This window comes from Fukomys damarensis, unplaced genomic scaffold (assembly GCF_012274545.1).
Source record: "Fukomys damarensis isolate Sample0158 unplaced genomic scaffold, DMR_v1.0_HiC HiC_scaffold_10, whole genome shotgun sequence".
In the NCBI taxonomy this organism is placed as follows: domain Eukaryota; kingdom Metazoa; phylum Chordata; class Mammalia; order Rodentia; family Bathyergidae; genus Fukomys; species Fukomys damarensis.
Genome location: NW_022900922.1, coordinates 18241188 through 18267145, shown reverse-complemented (window position 1 = coordinate 18267145; position 25958 = coordinate 18241188). Strand labels below are relative to the sequence as shown.

The 25958-nt window shown below is 39.3% G+C and overlaps 2 protein-coding genes across 2 annotated transcripts in view; one reads left to right on the top strand and one right to left on the bottom strand.

The window, feature by feature from the left end:
* The window catches only part of Acot13 (acyl-CoA thioesterase 13), a 24456-nt gene extending 8542 nt beyond the window's left edge, over positions 1 to 15914 (top strand). Inside the window, exons 2-3 of the mRNA XM_010622957.3 lie at positions 12810 to 12994; positions 15673 to 15914. Coding sequence (XP_010621259.1) covers positions 12810 to 12994; positions 15673 to 15829 — 342 coding nt within the window. The 3' untranslated portion in view covers positions 15830 to 15914. The remainder of the gene's footprint in view (positions 1 to 12809; positions 12995 to 15672) is intronic.
* A 1043-nt stretch (positions 15915 to 16957) lies between these two features.
* The window catches only part of CUNH6orf62 (chromosome unknown C6orf62 homolog), a 13174-nt gene continuing 4173 nt past the window's right edge, over positions 16958 to 25958 (bottom strand). The window contains exons 3-5 of the mRNA XM_010622958.3: positions 24684 to 24806; positions 22810 to 22944; positions 16958 to 19907 (exon numbers count right to left, since the gene is read on the bottom strand). Coding sequence (XP_010621260.1) covers positions 19782 to 19907; positions 22810 to 22944; positions 24684 to 24806 — 384 coding nt within the window. The 3' untranslated portion in view covers positions 16958 to 19781. The remainder of the gene's footprint in view (positions 19908 to 22809; positions 22945 to 24683; positions 24807 to 25958) is intronic.

The following is a 25958-nucleotide window of genomic DNA, read 5'->3' as shown; positions in this document are numbered from 1 at the left end:
TATGCTGGGCCTTCATGGCTTCTATCATGGTCCCGAGCTCATCTATTTTTTTGTCAGTTTCTGATCTAGAGTCTCGAATCGCGACTTCCATTTTGCTCACTATCTCTATGGTTATCTGGGAAATTATTTCTGTTTTGAATTTTTCTAGAGCCTGATTGATCTGTTTTGTTACTTCCTGTGCTTTGAGTTCAGGGTGTCCTGGTGGTTCACTATCAGCCTTTTTATCCTCATTTGCCCTACTGTTTGCCATTGGTAAATTGGAAGTCTGTCTTTGTGTCTTGCTTAAGTGTTTTCTCATTTTTGTTGTCATACTGTCCTTGGTTTAATCTCTGGGTTATCACCCAAATCTTCCTGATATATTTGCGCCCTAGCTTCTGTGTCTCTAACGACCCACAGACATTCTCATCTTCATAACATCAGAGAAACAGCTCATCAAATCTACCGCAATGCTTTATCCCAACTGATACAATCAGCAACACATTAAGATCAAGCACAACTTGGACACTGACCACCAGTGGTAGTCACTAGTCTATCACCCTTAAATCATTTGAATTAAATTGAAATCAAGAAGCAGTCCAGAACATGTCTGCAGTGAACAAAATTTCAATATAGTGTATTTACCATTTAGTGGCTCAGACAGAGCGAGGATGCAAGTCCCCCAGTCTGTTAGCTGATGGCTGAACCCCATGATGCTGACTGACCTCGGGCTGCAAGGCCCAGATTGAGTTCCCCAACCTTCTGAATGGTTGAACTCCACAACATTCTATTACAGGTTTCCCACACCCTTTCTTTAAAGATGTTCAAAGTTGGGAACTCAGAAAAATACCCTTGATGACCACCTCTGCCTCTGCAGAGTGGGTCCAAAGACTGGCACAGTCAGGAGGTCTGAGAGTGGGCGGGGGGACACTTATGGGGGTTCAGGGGCACCTGCGCAGCTACCTTCCTGGTGCTTGAGTGATGGCAGTTGGGTCGGGAGCAGGCTCTATTTTAGTTCTTTCTAATCTGAGTGCAAGCCCTGTTTTATCTTCTGAGTCCCATCATGTTTTCTCATCTGTACCCTCCAGTGCAGTGCAGTAAAGCTAAACAATTTTGTTTTTGCCCCCCACCTCTTCTACACCTTTGATCTTATCAACTCAGGGAGGGGGAGGTATCTCGACCTCCTCCAAACGGGAAGCACTGGGATTTGCCTGTAATGATGTCACATTTTCAGAGAGGCAAGTTCACCACTGGAAAACAGCAGAGTTAGCAAGCAATTGTTCTAAGACCAAAACTAAATAGTTCTCACTAGCAACTGATTCCTGCTGGGCAGAAGCTTGAGCATCTCCTAGAGCACACAAGGCTCCAAATTGTCAAAGTTTCAGGTAAACAAAACAAAGGCAGTTAACTTTCCTTTTATCTAGAATTTGTTCTTTCTGGGGGCCAAGTCTGGCTTAGCTGAGACCATGATAACACACAAAGTTTCTTAAGCAACTTTGGTTGCAATTTTATCTCATAGTCCCCCACAAAATCTTTATCAAAACTCTGAATTTTGCACTTAAGAAGAGTTGGTTTAGTATTAGCATTCTCCATGACCATTAGATATTCCTTTATCTGGTGACACAAGACAAACAAAAGGTGGGGTGCCTTTCCAGAAAATGGCCTTATTCACTAGTCAGCCTGGCTCTGAGCTTTCCATCTCTTTCAGGCCTGCTTGGAGTAAAGGAGAATTTCTCATCGCAAGAGTCTCCATTTTGTCCTTTCTGAGTGAGGCCACAGACTCACAGGACTGACCCACACAAGCTCTGCAATGCCGGGAGGGCTCATTAAGTACAAGCACCCCCTCCCTTTGTTTTGGTGCACAGATGAGGCTACCGATGGATTTCGTAGCTCTTTCTACTCACTCTCCTAACCAAGTCTCTTTCACACACACAGTCATACAAGAAGTTAACACATTCCCTCCCTGGGGCCCCTTCCAAAGAAAAACTAGGGAGCAACCCAGGGGATCTCACCACTCAGACAGATGATTTCATTCACTCACCTTCTTTCTGTTCTGCTACCGGCAAGCTGGCCTCCAAGTCCTAGAAAGGGAACCCAGGAAATCCCAGGGACACGTCTCTTCCTTTCCGAGGAGGCGGACAGTCACTCCCTCTGGCAGGACTCTGGTCGAGGCCCAATATGGGCTGTGTCAGTTATCCCTTTCCTTCCCAGCCAATGCAGCCGGATGCTCTTTACAAGCCTGGACCCAAATATTTATATAAGGAAATTGGTCAGGGTGGCTGGGGTACCTGGTGACTTTTCCCTATACAGCCCAACAGAGGCCTGGCTCAAAGGAGCCCTTGGTTAGCCATTCCAGTTGACAAAGGGAGCGAAGCTTTCCATGAGAGAATTTAACCCCATACTCGTCCTCTCGTTCGGGGGAAAAAAACTCAATTTAAAATTAGTGAGAAAGCAATCCAGTGGGGTGTTCTTGGAACTGGATCCTCCCATCTTGTCCCTAGGAACGAATGCAAAGTTAACACTCAACAGGCAGGACACAGACAAGACAAACAGGTGCTACAAATACAGCTTTGATTCTACCCGGAGTCCTCGTCAGGGCTGGGGTCGGGGGAGGCTTCCCAGCTCATCAGCCACCTTGATCCTGACAACAGATAGTTGCAACCTGTCTAAAGCTTACCTCCGGAGGCTTTTCAGGTTCATGTTGTTAGGACCCGAAAGATGGTGAACTATGCCTGGGCAGGACGAAGCCAGAGGAAACTCTGGTGGAGGTCCATAGCAGTCCTGATGTGCAAATCGGTCACCCGACCTGGGTCTTGCATCCAGTGCCATCGTTGGTCTATGGGACTCAGCATCATGAAGGCCCTTTTTGCTGTTCATGCTCCTCGGAGTGGAAGTGAGACTTTAGGTCTTACACTATATCATTCAGTCTGGTCTTAAACACTGTGTAGCCCAGTCTGGCCTCAAACTCATGGCAATCCTCCTGCCTCAGCTTCCGAGTGCTGGGATTATAGGCATGCACCACCACAAATGGCCTTTTTTTGTTGTTTTCTTTTGAGACAGGTTCTTGCTATATAGTTCAAGCTGGTCTTGAACTCACTATGTAGCAAAAACTAGGGAGCAACCCAGGGGATCTCACCACTCAGACAGATGATTTCATTCACTCACCTTCTTTCTGTTCTGCTACCGGCAAGCTGGCCTCCAAGTCCTAGAAAGGGAACCCAGGAAATCCCAGGGACACGTCTCTTCCTTTCCGAGGAGGCGGACAGTCACTCCCTCTGGCAGGACTCTGGTCGAGGCCCAATATGGGCTGTGTCAGTTATCCCTTTCCTTCCCAGCCAATGCAGCCGGATGCTCTTTACAAGCCTGGACCCAAATATTTATATAAGGAAATTGGTCAGGGTGGCTGGGGTACCTGGTGACTTTTCCCTATACAGCCCAACAGAGGCCTGGCTCAAAGGAGCCCTTGGTTAGCCATTCCAGTTGACAAAGGGAGCGAAGCTTTCCATGAGAGAATTTAACCCCATACTCGTCCTCTCGTTCGGGGGAAAAAAACTCAATTTAAAATTAGTGAGAAAGCAATCCAGTGGGGTGTTCTTGGAACTGGATCCTCCCATCTTGTCCCTAGGAACGAATGCAAAGTTAACACTCAACAGGCAGGACACAGACAAGACAAACAGGTGCTACAAATACAGCTTTGATTCTACCCGGAGTCCTCGTCAGGGCTGGGGTCGGGGGAGGCTTCCCAGCTCATCAGCCACCTTGATCCTGACAACAGATAGTTGCAACCTGTCTAAAGCTTACCTCCGGAGGCTTTTCAGGTTCATGTTGTTAGGACCCGAAAGATGGTGAACTATGCCTGGGCAGGACGAAGCCAGAGGAAACTCTGGTGGAGGTCCATAGCAGTCCTGATGTGCAAATCGGTCACCCGACCTGGGTCTTGCATCCAGTGCCATCGTTGGTCTATGGGACTCAGCATCATGAAGGCCCTTTTTGCTGTTCATGCTCCTCGGAGTGGAAGTGAGACTTTAGGTCTTACACTATATCATTCAGTCTGGTCTTAAACACTGTGTAGCCCAGTCTGGCCTCAAACTCATGGCAATCCTCCTGCCTCAGCTTCCGAGTGCTGGGATTATAGGCATGCACCACCACAAATGGCCTTTTTTTGTTGTTTTCTTTTGAGACAGGTTCTTGCTATATAGTTCAAGCTGGTCTTGAACTCACTATGTAGCCTAGGCTGGCCTCAAAGAGCAATCCTGCATCAGCCTCCTAGCTGCTGGGATTACAGATGTACACCATCATGCCTGGGTTAATCTAAACTTCTTGTTTAACCATTCACTACTCACAGACTGCATGCTTTTGCCCCACAATTTAACCATTTATTTACTCCGTGGCAAAGTTCCCCCTGTTCTTGAACTGAATTTGGGGTTGTCTGTTCAAAGCATGAGACTTCCATTTTTTCAGGAAACAGAATTGGGATAGCTTTTCCTCTAAATCTCTTGTTAATAATTCACAATAGGGCTGTTGGAAGGAGTCTGGAAGTACTGTGAAAAATATATATACTTGCCAGGGATTTAGCTTGGTGTTCTGCTTCTGCCTCACAAGTGCCCAGAGTTCAATCCCTGGTATGGGTATTAAACACACACACACACACACACACACACACACACACACACACACACTCCAAGCGATCTAATTTTGGGAATCCTATACAAGTAAAAGTACCTTTGTTTTTTATTTTTATTTTATTTTTAGCATCTTTGTAATGGTAAAAAATATGGAAATACAGTAACATATCCAAGCAATAATTGACGAACTCTATTATCTTCATACTAGGAAATAACATAGCTATTGAAAGAGATCTGTATAAATTGAACTGAAGAAATGGAAAGTGAAAAATGAAAAACTGTAAAGTAATGTGCATGATAAAGATTTCATTTCTGTAATTTGTAAAAGGATAAAGTGTTCTGTGTAATTGTATGGGTTTAAACAAATCTAAAAAATGATATGGAACCACATACAGCACTAAAGAGTTAATAGGAAACTACCTCTACACACTGCTTTCTTTATATGAAATGGTTGTGTTTTAATTTAAAGGAAGAATATAAAGAGAAGAAACTGTGACTTAGATGGCTCAAAGAATGTAAGGAATCAACATAATTAGTGAAATAATGAATCCATGAGTTTTTGTTATAGGGGAAAGGGATTTGGCATGAACTTACAGCAAATATAAATACTTTGTGGAAATATAATTTTAAGCTGGTGTGGTGACTCACACCTATAGTTCCCAGCACTTGAAAGACAGAAGCAGGAGGATTGCCCAAGCTCAAAACTAGCCTGCACTACATAGCAAGACCCTATCTCAAAAAAAAATAATAATAATAATTATAATTTTAGAAAAATGATGATGAATTTACATTTTTGTGTTGTGGAAGATAGTCAAGGTTTAATTTTATGTAGACCTTCTGAAATTCTGAATTTTTATACCACTTGTCCATACAGCCCTTTATTGAAACCCTAAGCTTCGTCAAGTCCTCATAAAGTTGCGGTCTGAGAGCTTTAAGAGAAATTAAGTTTGTGTGTTTAAAAAATTAAGAATAGAAAGCTAAACAAAAAAACCCTTCCAGGACTTTCTGGAATACAGCAAACAGAGGTTGCTTACGCATCCTTGCTTGTATGGCCACTAGGCTATTCCCCTAGCCTTGATTTACCATATTTGTGGTCCAGAGCATCATCCCTTCTGGGGAACTACTCCATAAGCAGATACTAGATTGCAAACTGTAGCTCAGCTGCAGAAATTCTACACAATACTACATGCTTTCCCCCACATATATGTGTGTGTTTGAATAAACATTGCCCAAATCCCAGATCTATATAAGAAGGATAAGGTCTCCTTCCCTGGCAGCCCCACTTTTTCTGGGTTCAAAGCAAGCAGAGAGTCTGCACCTGAGAAATCTTGCCACTGCAATTAATGAGATGGAAGCCTTCAGAGCACCTTCCCTTATAGGCATTGTAGAATGATTCAGTATAATCTGCCAATTACCAGCCTTTGGGGTTGCTTTTCCGGTTGCATAGTGTATTTCTCACCACCACCACTATTTCAGTGAACAGGTATAAAGTATTAGGGACTGTGGGTATAGATCAGCATTACATCACTTTTCTAATGTGTGTAAGGCCCTGAATTCCATCCATAACTTCCACTGAAGATTGTCAGTTTAGCTAGTTAGATACTCAGGTAATAATTAAATTGCTGTTTGGTCTTCTCTAGGGCTCTGTTTTGCTTACCATGCACTTACTTTTAGCCTTCTCTACTCCTCTACTAATGTGTACACTCCCTGAGGACAAGGACATCTTACTGATCTTTGGATCTTCTGTCCTTGCCCTAGCTGCCATTGCCAAACTCATTCTTCAGAGTCCAGTAACACTTGCTGTTCCTGAGAAGTCTTCCCTGGTAGCCCACATTTCTTCCTTTGATCTACTTCTTTACCTTAACTGATTTTTTTTTTCTTTTACCTTTTTGCAATAATCTCCCTGTGTATTCCAGGCTAGCCTTGAACTCACTATGCATCCCAGGCTGGTCTCAAATAAGCAGCAATCATCCTGCCTCAGCCTCCCAAGACCTGGGGTTATAGGCATGTGCCATCACTCCCAGGTTTTTTGTTTTTTGTTTTTTGTTTTGTTTTTTTTTTTTTGGTTTTTTGAGACAGGGTCTCACTCTGTAGTTGAGACTGACCTGGAACTCACTATGTAGACCAGGCTGGTCTGGAACTCACAGCAATCCTCCTGCCTCACCCTCCTGAGTGCTGGGATTACAGATGTGCACCACCACACCCAGCTCCAGCTATCTTAACTGACTTTTGTTATAGGACTTCCTGTATGTGACTAATTTACCTGTCTTCCATCTCCATACTGAGAGCTCTTTGGGACCAAGTCCCTAGCAGATAATAAGGATTTGTCAAAACGCGGCTGCAGTGCTTAATAGAATCAAACTCAGAACCTTGCGCTTGCCAGGCAGGTGTGGTGCCGCTGAGCTAAATCTCCAGCCCTGGGCGTGTTTTTAATAAAACACTCCTAGTCCACCTTCGAGTTTGAATGTAATAACTCATTCAACAAATGTTGGAGGTCCTACTATGTACTAGGTGTGTTCTAGGCGTTGGAAATATAACAACAGTGCATAAAACTGACAAAAATTCTTCCTTGTATCCATGGAACTTGTTTTTTGTTAGAACAAATTAAATACAACAAAATCTATAAATAAAATACATAGTATGTTAGATGGTGATAAGTGGTATAAAAGAAAGCAGAGACAGAGGATAAGGAGTATGAGGACAGAAGAATTTAATTTTTTTCCCTAAAATAGTATTCCTATTTTCTCTCTTACCCTTTGAGACCAGGGCACACTAACTTGTCCAGGCTGGTCTCTTACCTCCTGACTCATGTGATCCTCCTCCCTCAGCCTCCCACTGGGACTACAAGAGCACACCACCTAACCCCAGCTCAGAATTCTTTTTTTTTTTTTTTTGAGAGTTCAATTTTAAATAATGTCAATTGGGAAGATATCACTGAAATAGTGACATTTTGGTAAAGACTTAAATCATGGATATTGAAGAGGAAGAATGTTCCAGAAAGGCTGCAAATGTAAACTCCCAAAGGCGTTACAGGACTGAGATGCAATGTTTGAGGAGGTTCCAAGGAGGCCAGTATAATGGAGATAGGAATCTAGCAAGGCAGCAAGATTATGTGTGGCTTTGTAGGTCACTGGAAGGACTTTAGCTTTTACTGTAGTGAAATGGAACTCCGTTAGAAAGGACTTTAAGCTGTGATATAATTTGACATTTTAAAAGGACCACTTGTGTTGTTAATCCTGAGAATAGACAGAAGGGGCAAGGGCAAAAGTAGAGAGGTAAACTGGGAGCACTTGGAACAACACAGAAATGATCATGGCTTTGGCCCAGTGTGGACTCGGAGTGAGTTAAGAAGTGATGGGGGGGGCACTGGGGATTTAGCTCAGCACCTGCCACCTGCCTCTCAAGTGCAAGGTCCTGAGTTCAATCCCCAGTACAAAAAAAAAAAAAAAAAAAAGTCATGATTGGGATCCTGGATGTGTTTGAGGAAACAGCTGGCAGAATTTGCTGATGGAGGGACGGGAATTTAGCTCAGTGGTTCGGTGGCCTGCCTTGCAAGCGCAAGGACCTGAGTTCAATCCCCGGTACCAAAAAACAAACAAACAGAATTTGCTGATGGACTGGATAGTGAGATAGGACAGAAAAGTGGTGAACCCAGGATTTTTGATAGTTTTACAAGTTGGGCTGACTTCCCTAAGACTTTTTATCTAATTACCTTCAATTAGTCATGAGAAGACTCGCTTGCTAGATTTACCACTTGTCCCCAATCTCTGTGGAGTTTCTTTATGTTACATATGTCTTAAATACTAGTATTAGGGAGCTTTTACACCCACATACACGGAGCTATGCTCAGAAAGGAAGTGAGCTATTCAGTAGATGTTGGAAGATCCAGGAGGTCTTAGTTGCCTTCAGAAAAGCATTTGGTTATTCAGTTTGTTCAAGTCTTTTAAACCAAGCAACATGAAAAAAAAAAGTAAATGAAGCAGAGTGAAAGTTCTGATTGTATGAGAAAGCAGGTCAGCAGAGGTCATTTTAGAAGTTCTAGTACTTGTGGTAATAAATAGTATTATTGAGTACTGTGAGACAGACACTGAACTAATACTTTATTTTCTCTACATCATTTCTTTAACATTCAAAACAACCTGTGAAGTAGACACTATTACCTCCACTTTACACATAAGAAGGAAGCGTAACTTTGCTAAGGTCTTACAGCTACTAAGGGGTCTATGTCTACGCTATATCCGGAGTGAGTTAAATGCCAAGTGTGGACCTGGGTCATCTTGCTACCCTAACTGTTAGCTGGTGCTAAGACTCCTATTCAATAAGAGCCACCAAAGGAGAATGTGGAGTGGCTAGTGGGGTAAGAGGGAAACCCGAGAAAGGGGTGTGAAGGAGGGGGAAGGCCTGGAAAGGTTCAGGATATTACCACATGGTGAGAGGTCACTTCAGGGTGGGAAGGGCTGCCAAGTGTCTGTTGGATGTAGTGTTGGCTGATGACCTTAACAATAGAAACTTAAGCAAATCTATGATAAACTATACAAACCAAAATGTTTGATGTTGGTTTTGATAAGAATGCAGATTGTTTTGATTACCAGGCTTGGTCCTAACTATGGGATTTTTATTCTAATCTTTGTTCTAATTTTATTCTAATCTTTACAAAGCTTTCTGAGGTCAGTACTATTATTACCTTCACTTCATCGCTGGAAACCTGAGTTTGGGATCTTGCCAAAGTCTGTTTCCAGAACCAGAACCCTTAATCATTAAACTGTAGCCATCTGTGTAATTACACTAAGACATTTATTTCAGATCCCAGTGTTGGACTGCTATCAGCAGCATGGACGAACCACAGTACTTTTGTAGTATATACCCTTTTACAGCTCCTTTTACATAACTTTCATCTATTTTTGTTGCTGTTCGTACCCTATCACATCATTACATCCTATCTTACACTTTTTACCTCCTTTCCTGCTTATAAGAAGGTGCATTCATACATTGGCCTGAGATACAAGTCCTGACATCTGTATTACACTGTAGTGTTAGTGTCTGTCAGGGCAAATTGCTTGAAAACAGCCTTTTTCACAAATACATGCAAATTTCTCACCTACCAATATTGTCTGTTCTTTGTCTACTGTTGGTGTGGTCTTTCATATGCAGGATAAAAATAATTCTCAGTTCTACAAACACCTTCATATAAAGGACCATGTCATGGTGAATAATAGCAGCTTCATGCTGAGAATGTAGCTCAGTGGCCAAGTACTTCTTACCTACCATGCACAAGGCCCTGGGTTCAATCCCCAGCAAAAATAAAATAAAGTAACACCATCTTGCTGTTATTAGGCAGCCTTTCTCACTGTTTTCACTGGAAAAATAAGGAAAGGTGAGACTGTTCATCACTGGGAGTATGTCTATTAGTTATGGCATTTGAGTCTAGATGTTAGGAGTTGGGGGCAAGGTGCTAGGATAGTATGACTAAAAAAATCCATGGAAGGGAAGAGGCAGCATATTGAAGGCCATATAGAGAAAGGATAGATGGTGTACGTACATGTAAGGCAATCTGAGGAGCCCTTTGTGTCAGAGGGGGCCAAGCCATAGTGGCTCAATCTACTGCAATCATCCAACCTGTAGAATTTTAGGAATGGAACACAACTGAGCAACTCTGTTTTGTTAGGCCATGGCAGGTAAACATCCATCTTCATGACATGAAAGGCTTCACACCCATCTTCCCAGAAGACAGCTAATAAATCAAGACCTAGTTGTCTGCAGCAGTCCAGGTAAGATGAAAGGGATGCTAAACCAGAGAATTAAGAATCAAACATAGGGCCAGGGATTTAGCTCAGCGGGTTGGGTGGCCTGCCTTGCAAGTGCAAGGACCCGAGTTCAATCCCAGGGAACCAAAAAAAAAGAAAAGAATCAAACATAGCTGTTTTCTCATCTGGAAAATGGAAATGGTGGAGGTACTTTGCACATTTGCAAAAGACCTTTACAAATCTACAGATTTTATAAGTTAGTGATTAGGGTGACAATGCATGTAAATTGCTCAACATGGCCTCTAACAATTGTTGTTAACTGAATAAACAAATGTGCACCCTCCAGCCATATATTGACCTGAAGCCAGGATCTTCATTATTGTTCAGTGTTCTCTCCCTATCTCTCCCCACCCCTATCTTCATCAGATAGAAGTTAGGCCTCCAATGCCTCTGCCCCCACAAGGCTTTTTTCTCTGGGAGGCTGGATAGGACATTCATTCACTGTTACTTTCCATTCATTTTGTTTTGGGATGCAAAGTCTCACCACTGGTTTGTTTTACCTTACTTAGGGAGGCAACAGTTGGCAGTACAAGGCTGGGGCATGACTCAGTAGAAAAATCTAACAATGATTATATATTAACTTTTGTCATCCTAGCCAAAGTTAGATAATCAAGTGAGACTTTGGGAATTGAACTCTGTGAAACACACCATGCCTTAAAAAAAGCTCCCTTTGATACCTCTGAGGCACTCACGTTTGCCTTTCTTGAACTGCCTGCTTTCCCCCATCTTCACCTGGTTCCTGCCTGTTCTTCTAACTCAGGTGACATTTTCCAAGAAGCACTTCCAACCAATTCTTTCCCCCAAAATGTAACTTTTAAAGCCTACAAATCTTGAAACAAGGAAATGACTTATTTCTCATGTGTAACTTCAGGAAACCTGTATTCTATCTCCAAAAATTTCCTGTACTGCAGTAGTTAATGTACTTTTTCTTTAGACTGAAGCCTCTGAACAGAGATTGTATCTCATGCATTTTATATTGCCAGAACCTAATTTAGACTCACATGGGACCGTGAGTATAGGTCACTGGTAGAGTACTTGCCTAGTACGCATAAGGCCTTGTTCCTAGTACTGCAAAATATAAATAACATAAATGCCTGAATGAGTTTACAGTTTGCTCTGAGTTTACAGTTTGCTCTTGGGTGGTGTGTACTATCAGTTTATGAGGACATCTTGTGGCTACATAACTTATTGCTATAAAAAGATCTTACATTTTTTCCATTGATTTACCTATTGTGTAAAACATGATATAGTATTTTTTGTATGTTTGTTTTCCTTCATGACTTCTTCCAGCAAAAATACCAGCAAAACCCCTAAAATGGTTTATGAAACTCCTGTCTTCCTGCTAGGAACTGTAAAGGCCTTTACGTATCTACAGATTTTATAGGTTAGTGATTAGGGAGATGTGCAGGCAGGCGGATCTAGATACAAATTTCAGTTTTATCACTTTTTGGGTGAGCTTGGAAAAAAGCACTTTGAATTTATCAGCAAAATAGAATTTATCCCTGCCCTGTTGTGTGGTATAGTTATGTAGCATACGATATTTCCATCCATAGCAAAATGCATATGCTGCAGTGCCGTGTGCATTTATGATAGAGATGAAAAATTCGTATTACTTAGTGAACACCTAACTGAAGGAGAGGCAAGAGAAAAATGAATAGGAAAAAGAACCCCAAGAAAATTCCCAGTAAAATTAGTTTAGCAGAAGCTTTTACAGACTTCAGTAGAAGTTTGAAAACAGGGACTCCAAAAGCAAAAGACTTTCATTAATAGAGGGATATTCATGGAGCATTATCTGCTTACAAGCAAATCTGTGAGGAAAAAACAAGTAAACCACCATGGATATGTTTCTGAAAAGTGACGCCTCATCATTCCACATTTTTATCTTGCATGTCGTATCTTTTCATTATGATACTTTATAAATAGACTTTAAAAGACTTTAAAAGCAGTAATTTAACTGCTGGATTCAAGTTACACTTATATTAAAATAGTTTTATGGCTTAAGCTTAACTCTAGTAATTCAGTGAATTACTGAATTTCTCCTCATCTGCTTTTCATTTTGAACTGTCATTTTACTAAGTCATTTTAAAAATCACCATGCATAAACTAAGAAACACCCGAGTTAAACCTAAACATGGGTTATTAACAGATCACAGGGGCCAAGAGACATTATGAGATGCTAGGTACTATACATAAGGCTGAAAACTCGCTCACATGGATGAATATTGCAGAAGAGTGGAAATTTTAGCAAAATCTAGTATCCTTTCCCCCCGTGCTTTTTCTTTAAAAACAATTTGCAAAAGGGTTAATACCTATCATACATTGGCAACAGATTAATTGGATTGCTCCTGATGGTTGTATGGATTTTCATTCACAGAATGAATTTTTTTTTTTTTTTTGCGTGTAGGTGACCCTTGTCTCTGCTGCTCCTGAGAAAGTGATTTGTGAAATGAAAGTAGAAGAAGAGCACACTAATAAACATGGCACTCTCCATGGTGGTTTGACAGCCACCTTAATAGATACCATATCAACCATGGCTCTGCTATTCACGGAAAGAGGAGTACCAGGAGTTAGTGTTGACATGAACATAACGTATGTATCCAAATGATACCCAGATAACTTTTTACATTTGATAACTCATTTCACACAACCAAGACTAAATACATTTATAATATTAATGAAGCGTGAGTCAGCTGTTTATCCTTAAGTATAACTATAGATTTGCCCTAACTACTCCATGGCCTTAAAACCTAGGCATAAAATAATTTCCAAGAAGACATCCTTTGGTATCTGTAGAATAATGGATACAAGACTCCTCTCAGATAACAAAAGTTTTCCAATACTCAAGTCTCATATAAAATGGCATTGTTTGTATATAATCTAAACATATCCTCCTATCTACATAAATCATCTCTATGTTACTGATAATACCTAATAACAATGTAAATGATCAACAAAGCTGTTATACTGTATAACTTATAAAATGACAAGATCTTATTTTTTCAAATATTTTCAATCTACAGTTGGTTAAACTAGGGGAGAGAAAATCCACAAATACAGAAGACCCACTGTATAGTATGAATCAATAGTAAATGGATAATGAATGATCCCAAATATTCAAAACAGCAGACAGCTTCTAATTATATATACTGGGAAGGAAAGAAAAATTCATGACTTATAACTGTTTCACAGTCCTTAAAAGTACCCCATGGACAAGTGTCTTAAGAGGCTTGCGTTGAGTACATCTACAGAAAAGTCTAAATAAAATTCAAGAAAACTGACAAGCCTTTTATATATGCATTGTCATCTTGCTGCAGCAAGCTGAACCAAGTGTCAGGTAGTAATCCAGATCCCTCCCACAACAGAATCTTCAACAATTTTTCTTGTTAAACAGTTTTGACCTTTCAAAGTACTGCATATGATCCCAAAAGTGTTGGCTACCACCAAAGCTGCCTGGGCTTTCAAAATTGATTCACTGGAACAGAAGCTAGCATAGTCCCAAAGGTTGTGAGTAGTTCAGAACTCAGTGAATATTTCATTCCTTGAATACCTCGTTTCATTCTTTGTACTGCCACTTAACATGATGCCAAATTTACTTCATCCCTGCACATTAAGTTCTATACTACACAGACCAAAGACAACTGTTACAGACCAGAATTTATGTTAAAATTTTGGGTTCCAAAAGAACAAAAGAGCAAATCCTTTTAGAATTTGTTAAGAATACTGTTGATAAAATGTCAGTTTCCAGATCCCCGAGATTTAATGTTTGTTCATCTATAGGACAAAGGCAAAGGGTTACTTTGCTGCCCTTAGTTTAAACAAATGGTCCTTTGCCAAAATTCTTGATTTATAGGACAAAATTAGGGTAAATCATAAACCTGCCACTTTCATTTCTTTAAATTGGGGTACCTGAAGAATTCAAGACCAGCCTCTGGTCTTTTCAGCAATAAAGTCCAATTTTCTTATACTTCCCAACAACAAACAGGTCTTATTTGGAAAATGGAAAAAATACACCTCATCTTTTATGGTTCCTTGCTTTATAAAATGCAGATATATTAAAAATAGCCAGGTGTGGTAGAGCACACTTGTGTGTCCAGCACTTGGAAGGCTGAGGCTGGAGATTGCTGTAAGTTGAAGTCCAGCCTGGGCTACACAGTGAGTTTAACGTCAACCTGAACTACGTAGTGAGACCTTGGCTGGAAAAACCAAAAGCTAACCAACCAAAAGAAAACCCAAAACATACCATTTTAAACAGTCTTTGTCCTCCAGTCCTATTTGTAAGTAAGCTAATGTAACCAAATTAAAGGCAACTTATGATTATAACTAGGTAGGAAGTGTCTCTCTCAAAAATACATAGTCAGAAGCCAGGCATGGTGGCATAAATTTATAATCCCAGCACTCTGGGAAGCTGAGGCAGAGGATAGCAAGTTCAAGCTCAGCCTGGGCAACTTAGCAAGCTGCCATCTCAAATAAAGGCGGGGGGGCTGGTGTTGATGCATCTCCATGCAAAAGCCTTGGGTTTAATCCTCAGTACCACTTAAAAAAAAAAAGTAGGCAGTACTCTGTATCCATAGGTCCTACACCTGTAGATTCAACCCTTACATGGAAAATACTTCTTAAAAAATTCCATGAACAGACTTTTCCCAATCAGTATTCTCTTAATATACTCTTAACTATTTACATAGCATTTATATGTATTAAATACTATAAGCACTCTAGAGATGATTTAAAGTATACTGTAGGATTGCACAGCTTATGTACAAATACTGCACCATGTTAAAGGACTCGCACATGCATGGATTTTGGTATCTGCAGGGGTAGACTAACCATCCATTGTCCCCCAAGAAATTGCAGTATATAAGTTCATCACTAGGATTTGAAGAGCCTCATTCATTTCTTACGGTTCTTAGTCATTTTAGAGGTAAGTCTAAATATGACTAGACAGACATCAAGTGATACTTAGGAAGCTAAAACTTCCTAAAATGAGAGTAGAGGAAATCTTTTACTAGTCTTAATGATGAAATGGGAAACTGAGGGAAAAAAAGTCAAGAAAATCACATATTTGTAGGAAAAGAAACTATGGGTAAGGAATGGACAAAACAGAACCCTGTCAGAATAAGCCATTCAAGTTTGATAGTTCAGAAAATTTGCATTAAAATTATTTGGGGGAGTAAAATAAGATACATAGGAAAGCTGTTATGAATTTGTCATACCTTTCTTTTTAAAAAAGTATTTGGCATTAACTATGTTTAAATATGCTTCCTTTCAAGGTACATGTCACCTGCTAAAATAGGAGAAGAAATAATAATTACAGCAAATATTCTGAAGCAAGGAAAGACACTTGCCTTTGCCTCTGTGGATGTGACCAACAAGGCCACAGGAAAACTAATTGCACAAGGCAGACACACAAAACACCTGGGAAACTGAGCAAACAGCAGGATGAAAGGAACCCAGTAATGAACATCAAGTGTAAATTTGAACAAATCATCAAAATAAATCATCAGAATCACAAGTCGCTAAGGAATATTGTCTTCGGGGGAAGACTAGAGAACCAAGTAGGGCACAGTGAAGGTGGGGGTGCCTGGTTTTTTCACTGTCTTTTTAAAATCAATGCATGATAATTGAAAGAAAATAATTCTTAAGTGTTTAACAGGTAAAGCAAAGCCAGCAGGGCCACTCTTAAGATTATGCTAACAGAGAAAAATAAATTAATAGCTATCTTAAGACTGTCCAGATCTCTTATAACATACTATCTAGACTGGGTAGTTTATAAACAAACTTAACATTTCTGGAGGCTGAGAAGCCACAGATCAAGGCTCCAAAACTGTCTAGTGAGGGCCTGCTTCCTGGCTCATTGATAGTGCCTTCTCAGTGAGGATAGCACATCCTCTCATGGCAGAGGAAATCGAGCGCTAGGGCTCTAAGGGCATTGGGTCCCTCCTGAAGACTCCATCTACCTAGCAACATCCCCTTAGGGTTAGAACTTTGGGGAACACTAAATATATTGAGACCATAGCAATGGCCAATTCTTTTTTTTTTTTTTTGGTACCGAGGACTGAACAACTCGGGTTCTTGCGCTTAACAAGGCAGGCCACCGAACTACTGAGCTAAATCCCCGGCCCACAATGGCCAATTCTTAATGTCTTTCCTAGCTCTAAAATGCCTTGTCATGTTTCCACTTTCTTTAGATTATCAAATTTCAAGAGATGTATTATAAAAAATTAGATCATGCCATAATTGCTTAGTTTGAAGCAAATCCCATGATACAGAAAATATTTCAAATACTTTTCCTCTGATAGTTTATTATAGATTCAGCCTGGCATCTTCTATATTAGAGGGGTTATACTATGAGCCCCTCTGAAACTCCCAGTCTACTATATTAAAAAGGTCACATTCACAAATTAGTCTACTTCTCAAAGATCACAAAGTTCTGCGGACTATGGCACTTGTCATATTTTACTTCTACATCCAACTCTTAATGAACATTTTATGATTGAAAAGGAAGCAGCAGCTTGAAATAAATTTGCAAATCAGTGAAGTTGTAAGTTGGTTATCTTTTGCTGGCCTTAGAATGCATGCTTATCTGTTCATGCCAATGACAGGTGCAGATTCTCTAGCAGCATTAGGCAGAGACACAGCTCTTGACTTCTAGTGTATTTCTCACTTCAAGGAACCTGAGCGCTCTGTAGAACATTCCAGGGATGGCGGCTGGTGCACAAAAATACAAGGTGTCTCATCCCTGAAAATAATGAAGTGCTCGAAGAATGACAAAGGCATGCAAATAATTCATCAAGGGGAAAAAAATTGAGTCCACAGTGTTTCGGTGGAAAGTGGCAGAAACAGTGTTACAATAAAATAGTGGAAAATGTGGAGGGGATCTGGAATATCACCCTTGCAGCCACTCTTAAGATAGATTTGGTCCAGTAGCAAGAAACATTATTGGAGCTTGTGAAAAAGAGGTAGCCTATTTGTATATTGTTTCCCATAATCACCAGGAATAAGTACAAAGTGCAAAAAAGAACACTTTGACCAGCAATCAAATCATTATCAATAAGGAGCACATAGTGGGCTCCTAGATAACTTGAGAATGGGCAGTAACTATGAACAACTCAAATTAAAGTTTACAGAAAAGTTGGTCTGTACCTCTAAAATGTCAAGATCCTGAGAGACTGAGGGACAAAAGACATCTGAGACGTGACAACTAAATGTAATAATTCTGTACTATTAGGGAATCTTTAAAGGCATCAAGAATACTGGAGACAACTGGGGACATCACTCAGAGGAGTAGAGCACTCACTTAGCACTCCTAGTTCAATCCCTACAAAAAATACTGAGTTAAAACTAGAACATGAAAGGTAAGTTATATCAATGTTACAGTCCTGAATTGTTCTAGTTTACTATGGATGATGCCTTGACCAGCAATGCACATATCCTTGGACTTCACGAAAAAGCCCTAAGGAGTAAGGAATTACAACATATGGAGGAAACTCAATGATTCAGAAATATATACAAAGGAAGAATGTGAATGTCCAAAAAATGACAGACTAAAGTGGGCATAGTTATACAAGAACTTTCTGAATTACTCTTGCAACTTTGTGTAGTTATTTCAAAATAAATTGATGCTGAATTGCCTAACGTACTGAACACAGTACATGTAATTCAACTTAGTAAAATGCTTAAGACTTGGGCTCTACTGCCAGCCAACAGACTATTTGTGGTACTGAAATGCAGTTTGAACCCGAGTTATACCCCATGTCCTTTTAAAATATTTATTTTGACACAAGATCTCATTAAATTGCCTAGACTGGCCTCAAACCTCACGATCCTCCTACCTCAGCCTTATAGGCATGCACAAAACTTATAAGCCTCGCTTAAGCAATTAAGTCTCTGCATCTATTTCCACTCAGGGTTATTAGATTGAGTTTAGAGAAGTGTTATTTCAAATGGATCCTAACAGAGTTATGATGTAAGGCAAAAGCACAGGCTGCTACCTCCTGAAATTAGAACCTATTCTTGTTGAATTTACAAATCCAACTGCTGGATTTTTTTCCCTTCAGAATTTACTGTTTAGCTATGGGCTACAAAATAATCCCCTAAAGCGGTTAACTGCCATCTACTCAGTGACTTTGGATAAAAAAGTTACCACTTCAAATTTTGTGTATTCACCTGAATAGTCAGGGAACTTTCACCTATTTTATTTAGGTTTTCATTTTTTTCAAATTCCAACCAGAAGCTAAATACAATTGGAAACCAGTAAGCACTAGTTTTACTCCAAAGGAGTAGGATCACTCAGATTTACTCCAATAAAAGTATGCAACCCTTAAGCAAAGATTTTCTTCATTTAAAAGAACAAAACAAAAACTATACAGTAGTCTCTCCTTATGTTCATTGCACAAAATCAGTCCTGCTTTAAACTTTGACACTGGCTATTTTTACAATTTAACCTTTAATGAACTTTTCCCATATCAAAAACCCCCAACTTTTTCTTTAGGATGGTATAACCAGAATTTCAGATCAATTAACTGGAATTATTTTATAATTAAAATCTTTCTTTTAACACCAAAAAACAAAATAAAAACCCAAAAGTAAAGTCCTCTAGCTATTATGGTTTCTGCAGCTATGAATGTATTTGTTTTATAGCTGCTTTAGCTACTTCAGACTCCTTATCTGCTTTAATGTGTATAAATGCACCCACTAAGCAGAATACTCTTTATAACAGCAACTTGGGGAAAGAGATCTGGGAAAAACAAAAATACATTTATGTACCAAGAAAACAAACAAGGCCCAGTAAAATGAGGCAAGAATGCCTCCAATGAGATGTTTTTGTCATCTAAGATTTCTTTCCCATGGTTGTCATTTCTTTTTTAAACAACCGCTTCTGGTCATTAGAATGAATCTGACAGTGCTCTGAACAACGGTGATTACAGCAAAGCTATTAAGCTTTAAAAATGTTATTTATACCTGTTACATTCACTTCTCACCCTCCAAATACTGATGACAGATGTCAAAGAGGCAAACACCAGCACAATTGGGAAGACCATCAATAATGAGTATCACCTTGTGCTTTCAGATACATTTAAGCATTTCAGTGTACAATAGTCCTTTCATTTCACATTTTTAGTAAGATGCTGATGCAGTGCAGCAAATATGCAAAGCATCTTCTTTCACACAGTCCGTGCAGAAGACATCTAATTTTTTTAAGTTCTGAGATACAAATGATTAAAAAAAAAAAAAAAAATCCAGGATGAACAAGTTTCAAAATGCATAGTGTTCTGTGCATGAGTCCATTTTCTTAAAACTCTGAAAGAATAAAGTGGTAAGAAAACAAGAAAAACATTGCTGCTGCATTCTCTGGTCTTCTCCATGTGCTGGCCAGTAACTACTCTGGCATGTAAGGACGGAGGTGATCCTCTATGGTGCCCACGGCCCAGTGGGTGAGCTGCTCCTGTGGCAGGTAGAGGCAGATGCTGCATAACTTGAAGATTGTAGCTTTGTTTTTTGGAGTCTGGGAGGGGTAAAATTAATATTTTTAATGACTTAAGACTTTAATACATTGACTTAATATCTCAATTTATTAAGAACCTAAACACAGTAGGTAAAGGATATAAAGGATGGGATAAATTACAATCATTACCCACAGTGAGAAAGACAATCTTGCTTAAGATACAGGAAAAATACAGTAAAAATTATAATTGAAACACAAAGAATATATAAAGTTACCCTGGGTACCAAAAGAATATATAAAGTCAGAGAAGACTACCAATTACTTGCTAAAAATAAGTTAGGGTTGACGACGTTTTGAGTAAAGATTTAAGTCATGTTTATAGTCAGGAAGATAGCAAATGTGGTGACAGAAGCTAGGGAGATCAGAGATGGGTAAAGATTTAAACACATCTTGCAATTATAGACTAAAATGCCAAATATTACCAATTTAAACTTTAAGGGATTTTTTTTGTTTTGAGACAGGGTCTTGCTATGTAGTTCAGGCTGTCCTTGAACTCACTATATAGCCTTGGCTGGCCTTGAACTTGAGGCAATCCTCCTGCCTCAGCCTCCTGACTGCTGTTATTACAGATGCATGCCATCAGACCTTTTTTTGAACTCCAGTCCTTGCACTTGTGAGTCAGGTGGTGGAAGCACTGAGCTAAATCTCCAGCTCCTGGCTATTACTTTTAAAAAGCAGTTACCATTTAAGCATCTAACTATGGATAACTTATATGCTAGGTGTTTTCTCAAATAATTACTGCCAGTAAATGAGATGCAATCTGAACCAAGACCTGACTAGAACATGCTCCTCAAAGTTACTTGTCCAAGATCACAGCACTAGCAATCAGCTGCACCTGTACCAGAACTAATGGATTCCAGGCCTGTATCTCAGCATCACTTGTCCATCTAAAGCACCCTTTGGCCTAGCCCTCATCACTTGTCTTAGGACATAAAGCATACATCCCTGCGATTTTTGTTTGACCAAGTTAATTTATTTGCTTAACTATAAAATTAGATTAATATGAGCCCTAAATGAATTCATACATGTAAAGCTCTGAGTACCGAGCTGGACATATAATGTACTGTATGTGCTGACTACTATCACTGATTCCCCTACAAACTATAAGTTGAAGCTTATATATAATGCAAATTTGGCAACACATCTCCAGCTTATGAAGGTGAAGAACAAAACCTGAATGGACAGAGACTAAAAGCACTGAAGATCGAGTTTACCTGTAATTAACTTTCAGTTTGTCAGGGACTGAATGAAGTGTTTCCAGGACTTGGAATTGTGCCAAACCCAGGATATTCTAGGCAAACTAAGACAACTATGTCAGCCTATCTACAATCCAAATTTGGCTTTGGAACTGAAAGGATTCAAGTTATTTGCTACTTTAACCCATAAAAAACCTTTCCCCTTTGATACATAATAGATGACTTACTACTCATCTAACAAAATAATTCCTTGAGGTCATTTTTAAATTGTGTCACTATTTCATAGTATGTTTGCATGAAAATTAAGGCTAAGCCAGGCATGGTAGTGCATGCCTGTAACTCTAGCCCTCTTGGAGGCTGAGGCAGGAGGATCTCGAGTTCAAGCCCTACCCAGGCAAGAATGAAGCCTCAAAAGAGAGCGCTGAGAACATAATTCAGTGCAAAGGCCCTAGGATCTAATTCCTAATACACACCCTGACCCCCGCACCAGTGACAGCTAGTTTCTCTACACCAGTTTATTAGTCCTCTATTACTAAAAATCTGTGTTGTGAATTACACTGTAAGGCAGTAAAGACCACAAGCAAATAAAAAGGAAAAATAAGAGTCAACTTATTTACAAGAAAGTTAAAAAAGGAACCGGAAAAAAAAACCCACTTACATTGTTATCACTAAGTGTTAAAATTACATGTTTTTATCAAATGCCTCCCCCCAGAAGCAACTCATAAAACTCTCTGCAAGGCAGAAAAGTAATTATATCTTCCCAAACAGCTTGTCAGCACCTTGAGTGGGACACACCTTTGTATTTTTCTGTTTTACATGTATTAAATAGACATATGTAATTGTAATTTAATGAATACCATAAACACTTTTAAAGTCTTTTTCCTCTCAATGAGACCTCTGGTGACACCATCTAAGAATTCAACTGCCCACCCAGTTCACATTCTTCTGTTCTGCTTTTTCTTAGCACTTATCACTATGTATTTTACTTAATACTGGTCTCCCATACTGGAGTGTGAACCCACAAAGACGGGAAGTGTTCTCTATCTCTATCACAGTCTGGCATTGTGGAGGCAATCATTTGCTGAATGAATAATAAGGACTTTTTTGTTTTGAGGTAAGAGTCTCATTATATGTTTCAGGCTGGCCTTGACCTATGTATTCCAGGCTGGCCTCAAAACTCATGGTGATCCTCCTGCCTTGGCCTCCCAAAGTGTTAGGATTACAGGCATGCACCACCACACCTGAGGATGCTTTTTTTTTTTTTTTTTTTTTTTGGCACCAGTGATCGAACTTGGGCCCTTCCGCTTGTGAGGCAGGTGGCAGAACCACTCAGCCAAATCCCCAGCAGGATGCTATTTTTTTAAAGGTTAATAACTTGTAATAAAGCTGTTACATATTCTATGGAATAAGTTCAGAGAATAAACAATGTTTTATACAATAAAAACTAAATTAGAATACCCACATTGCTGCTTAAGTGAGACATAATTTTCTGTTGAATATGACTTTCAAAATTAGCTCCTCAGGAAGTGCTACTATGCAGCAAATCTTGGGAACTTCTAGGGTAAGGACTAGGATTTCTGCTTATTTTTTTAAATAACTTCAAAAATATTGCACTAAACAACAAAAACATTCATCTTATTTACACAACAACTTACTAACCAGTAAGTTTTTTGAATGAACCCTAAAGTAGTTTTCAAAAAACTTACCTGCAAGTGCTGTCTGTCAATGAAGAGAAACACTGACTGGCTAGGGTTGTTGACAACAATTCCAGTCTTGTCCTTGCGGCTCAGTACATGCAGAAATTGTTTTTCATAGTCACCGTGATGAAACTCAAATTTGGCCTAATTTAAAAAACAAACATTTTTATGTAACTATAAATGTTTCACTATCTGAAATGTCTACTGCACCTAAAATATACCTGTATTATCTAATATGTAGCAAATAGCCAAAAAATTTCATTACATTACAGTGGACCCTTGACTTACGAACTCAATTCCTTCCCAAGGGCTGGTTGTAACTCAAGTTGGTCAATTGCCTTCAAAGTCTCTCTCATAACTGTAGGCCACACTTTCTTCCAGGCAGCTATCAGTATCCTTAAAGAGACACTAGCCCAGGCTTTCTCAATGAACCCCCCAAGGGAAAGGGTGCTGTAATGTTCCCTCTAGAACTCTTTAAGGGTTTGTTTTTTGTTTTTTTTTGAGACAGGGTCTCACTGTGTAGTTCAGACTGAGCTGGAACTATGTAGCCCAAGCTACATAGCCTCGAACTCACAGCAATCCTCCTGCCTCAGCCTCCCAAGTGCTGGGATTACAGGGGTGAGCCACCACACCTGGCTTTTTGTTTTGAAACTAGTTTTGTATTTTTATTTACTGCAACTGAACTCTGAAATTACAAAATTTGGTTTTATTCTGTGTGTGTGTTTTAAAACAGGGTCTGTGCTGCATATGTTGGCCTTGAACTCCTGGACTACAGTAAGCCAGAATTTAAGATTTATAATTAATATGAGGAACTTTTCACAGTACAAGGTAGTGAGTTAAAAGCTTAAGTTTTAGTCAATTTCTTTTTTGATTATTCCTTAATTGCAAAAGACTTTGAGCCTAATACTGTATTTACCTTACCTCTACCAGTTTTTCTCTGAAAAAGGAGGCGCACCTCTACCCAGTTATTATAAGACTGAGATTACAAAGTACTAGAAGAAAAGTAGAGTATTAGAAAATCACAAAACAAGCGCCTGGGATGTAGCTCACTGGCGCTGTGCCTGTGTGGCAGGTGTGTGATCCTGAGCTCATCCCCAGTATGGGGTGGGGATATGATATGATCAGAAACATACTGTGACAAGGAAACCTAATTTTTTTTTTCTGATAGGAAATCATGAATTAAAAACTTAAAACCAAAGACTGGGAACATAACTCAATGATTGCATACATGTTTACCATGTACAATGTACAAGGGCCCAGGTTCAATGTCTGGTAGCACAGGGAGGGGGAGAAGCCTCTAAGTGCCTCCAGTGACCAGTGAAAACTGATATGTGGGTTGTTCTGAGAACTATACACGACTTTTCTATTCTTATTTTCATTCCGTTTTTATTCAACCTGTATTCTCTAGCACACTCCTGTCAGTTACAATATCCATTAAACAAATAAATACATACTTTTTACGTCTTTAGCCTGTGGATTATCTTTAGTACTATCAACTGAATTCTAGAAAATCACATCTTCTCAAGCTCATCTATAGATGCCTTCTACACATCAAATGTCTAACTTTAAAAAATTTCCTCTGGCTGTAATTTCTTTTTTGGTACCAGGGACCCAACTTGGGTCCTCGTGCAGGCAGCAGAACCACTGCTTCCCGGCCCTGGCTATAATTTCAAAGAAGCAAAATAACCTCTATCTCAAGAGATTACATAATCCCAATGCTTTCTCTTACACCACAATATTCAAAAGGATAGGATGGACTCATGAAATAAAACTTTGATATTAGTTAAGCATATTCCCAAAGAACTTTTCAAATTGGAATAATTCCTATTATTGTAATTTTCACTTATTAAGGGCTCATAACATTTTACTTTAGAATAAAATACCTGAACAGGCCTAAAAGGCTCATCAGATTCCTTCCACCTAGAAAACAGGAGGCAGACGATTTTCTCAATATCATTCCGAGGCCACAGAATGAAATCCATCTCCTGAGTACAGCCAATGACATCCTGTATAAAAATAAGTAAATTTATATATATATATTTTTTTTAAGAAACACAGCAAAGGCACAAATTGACTACAGAAACATTTTACAAGCACAAAAGGGCTACTACGCATCATTTTTACCTTAAGCAGTAAAATAGAGGACCATACAATCGGAATGGCTCATGACCTAATTTTTACTGTACTTTGTAAAGTCCAACGTTCTGCACTTCAAAATTTGAACCTATTTAACAAAGGTTGTTTTAAAACTTCTGATATACATTATGTATATCCAAAATGTACCAATAAAAATTTTTTTAAAAAAATTTCTGATGTCACTTTTATCACAGCTGAAATATCCTTTGTTACCAGTACGTGTTAACAGAATACCTACTTTCCTTCCCTTAACATAGCCAATGTATTTATTTTCAAAGGCTAATAAACCTTTTCTAGTCCAGGATAGATATATCACCAGGCTTCCCTAACAATAATCAACCGTGGAGATCTCTTGATTAAGTAGGCCCAGGTTAATATTCAATGTGTCGCAGAAGTTTAGTGGGTTGGTGACAACCTACCATCTCTTTTAAATTTCTTTCTTTTCTTTTCTTTTTGTTTTTTGATGCAGGATCTTACTATGTAATTCAGGCTGGCCTTAAACTCTCAATAATCCTCCTGCCTCAGCCTCCCAAGTGCTGGGATTACAGGTGTGTGCTACAAAGGGACATGATGTTAATGCTCCCTTCAAAAAAGAGCAAACCCAATGAGCAGTAACATATAACGTTTACAATAATTGGGCCAGGGATTTAGCTCAGTGGTGCCACTGCCTGCCTCTAAAGCACAAGGTCCTGAGTTCGATACCAAAATAAAGCAAAATTTACAATAATCATGTATATCATTATCAGCATAATGCCACATAAACAAAGATAGCCACTTTTATTTGAAGTCAGTTTTAAAAAGTAAACCCACTTTAGGAATTTAAAACTAACACTGATGATGTTCACAAGCACCTAACATGGGATAAAGGAAATCCTCTAAGTACTAATCCATATAAGTCCCCAAGCCTATAAAAAGCACATTTAAAGTCTCTAAGGCATGATCTCTGTTCTTAACACAGCACAAATATAAAATGACCTGAAGATCCATCACCATGGTAACTACTCATGGGGGGGGGGGGAGGA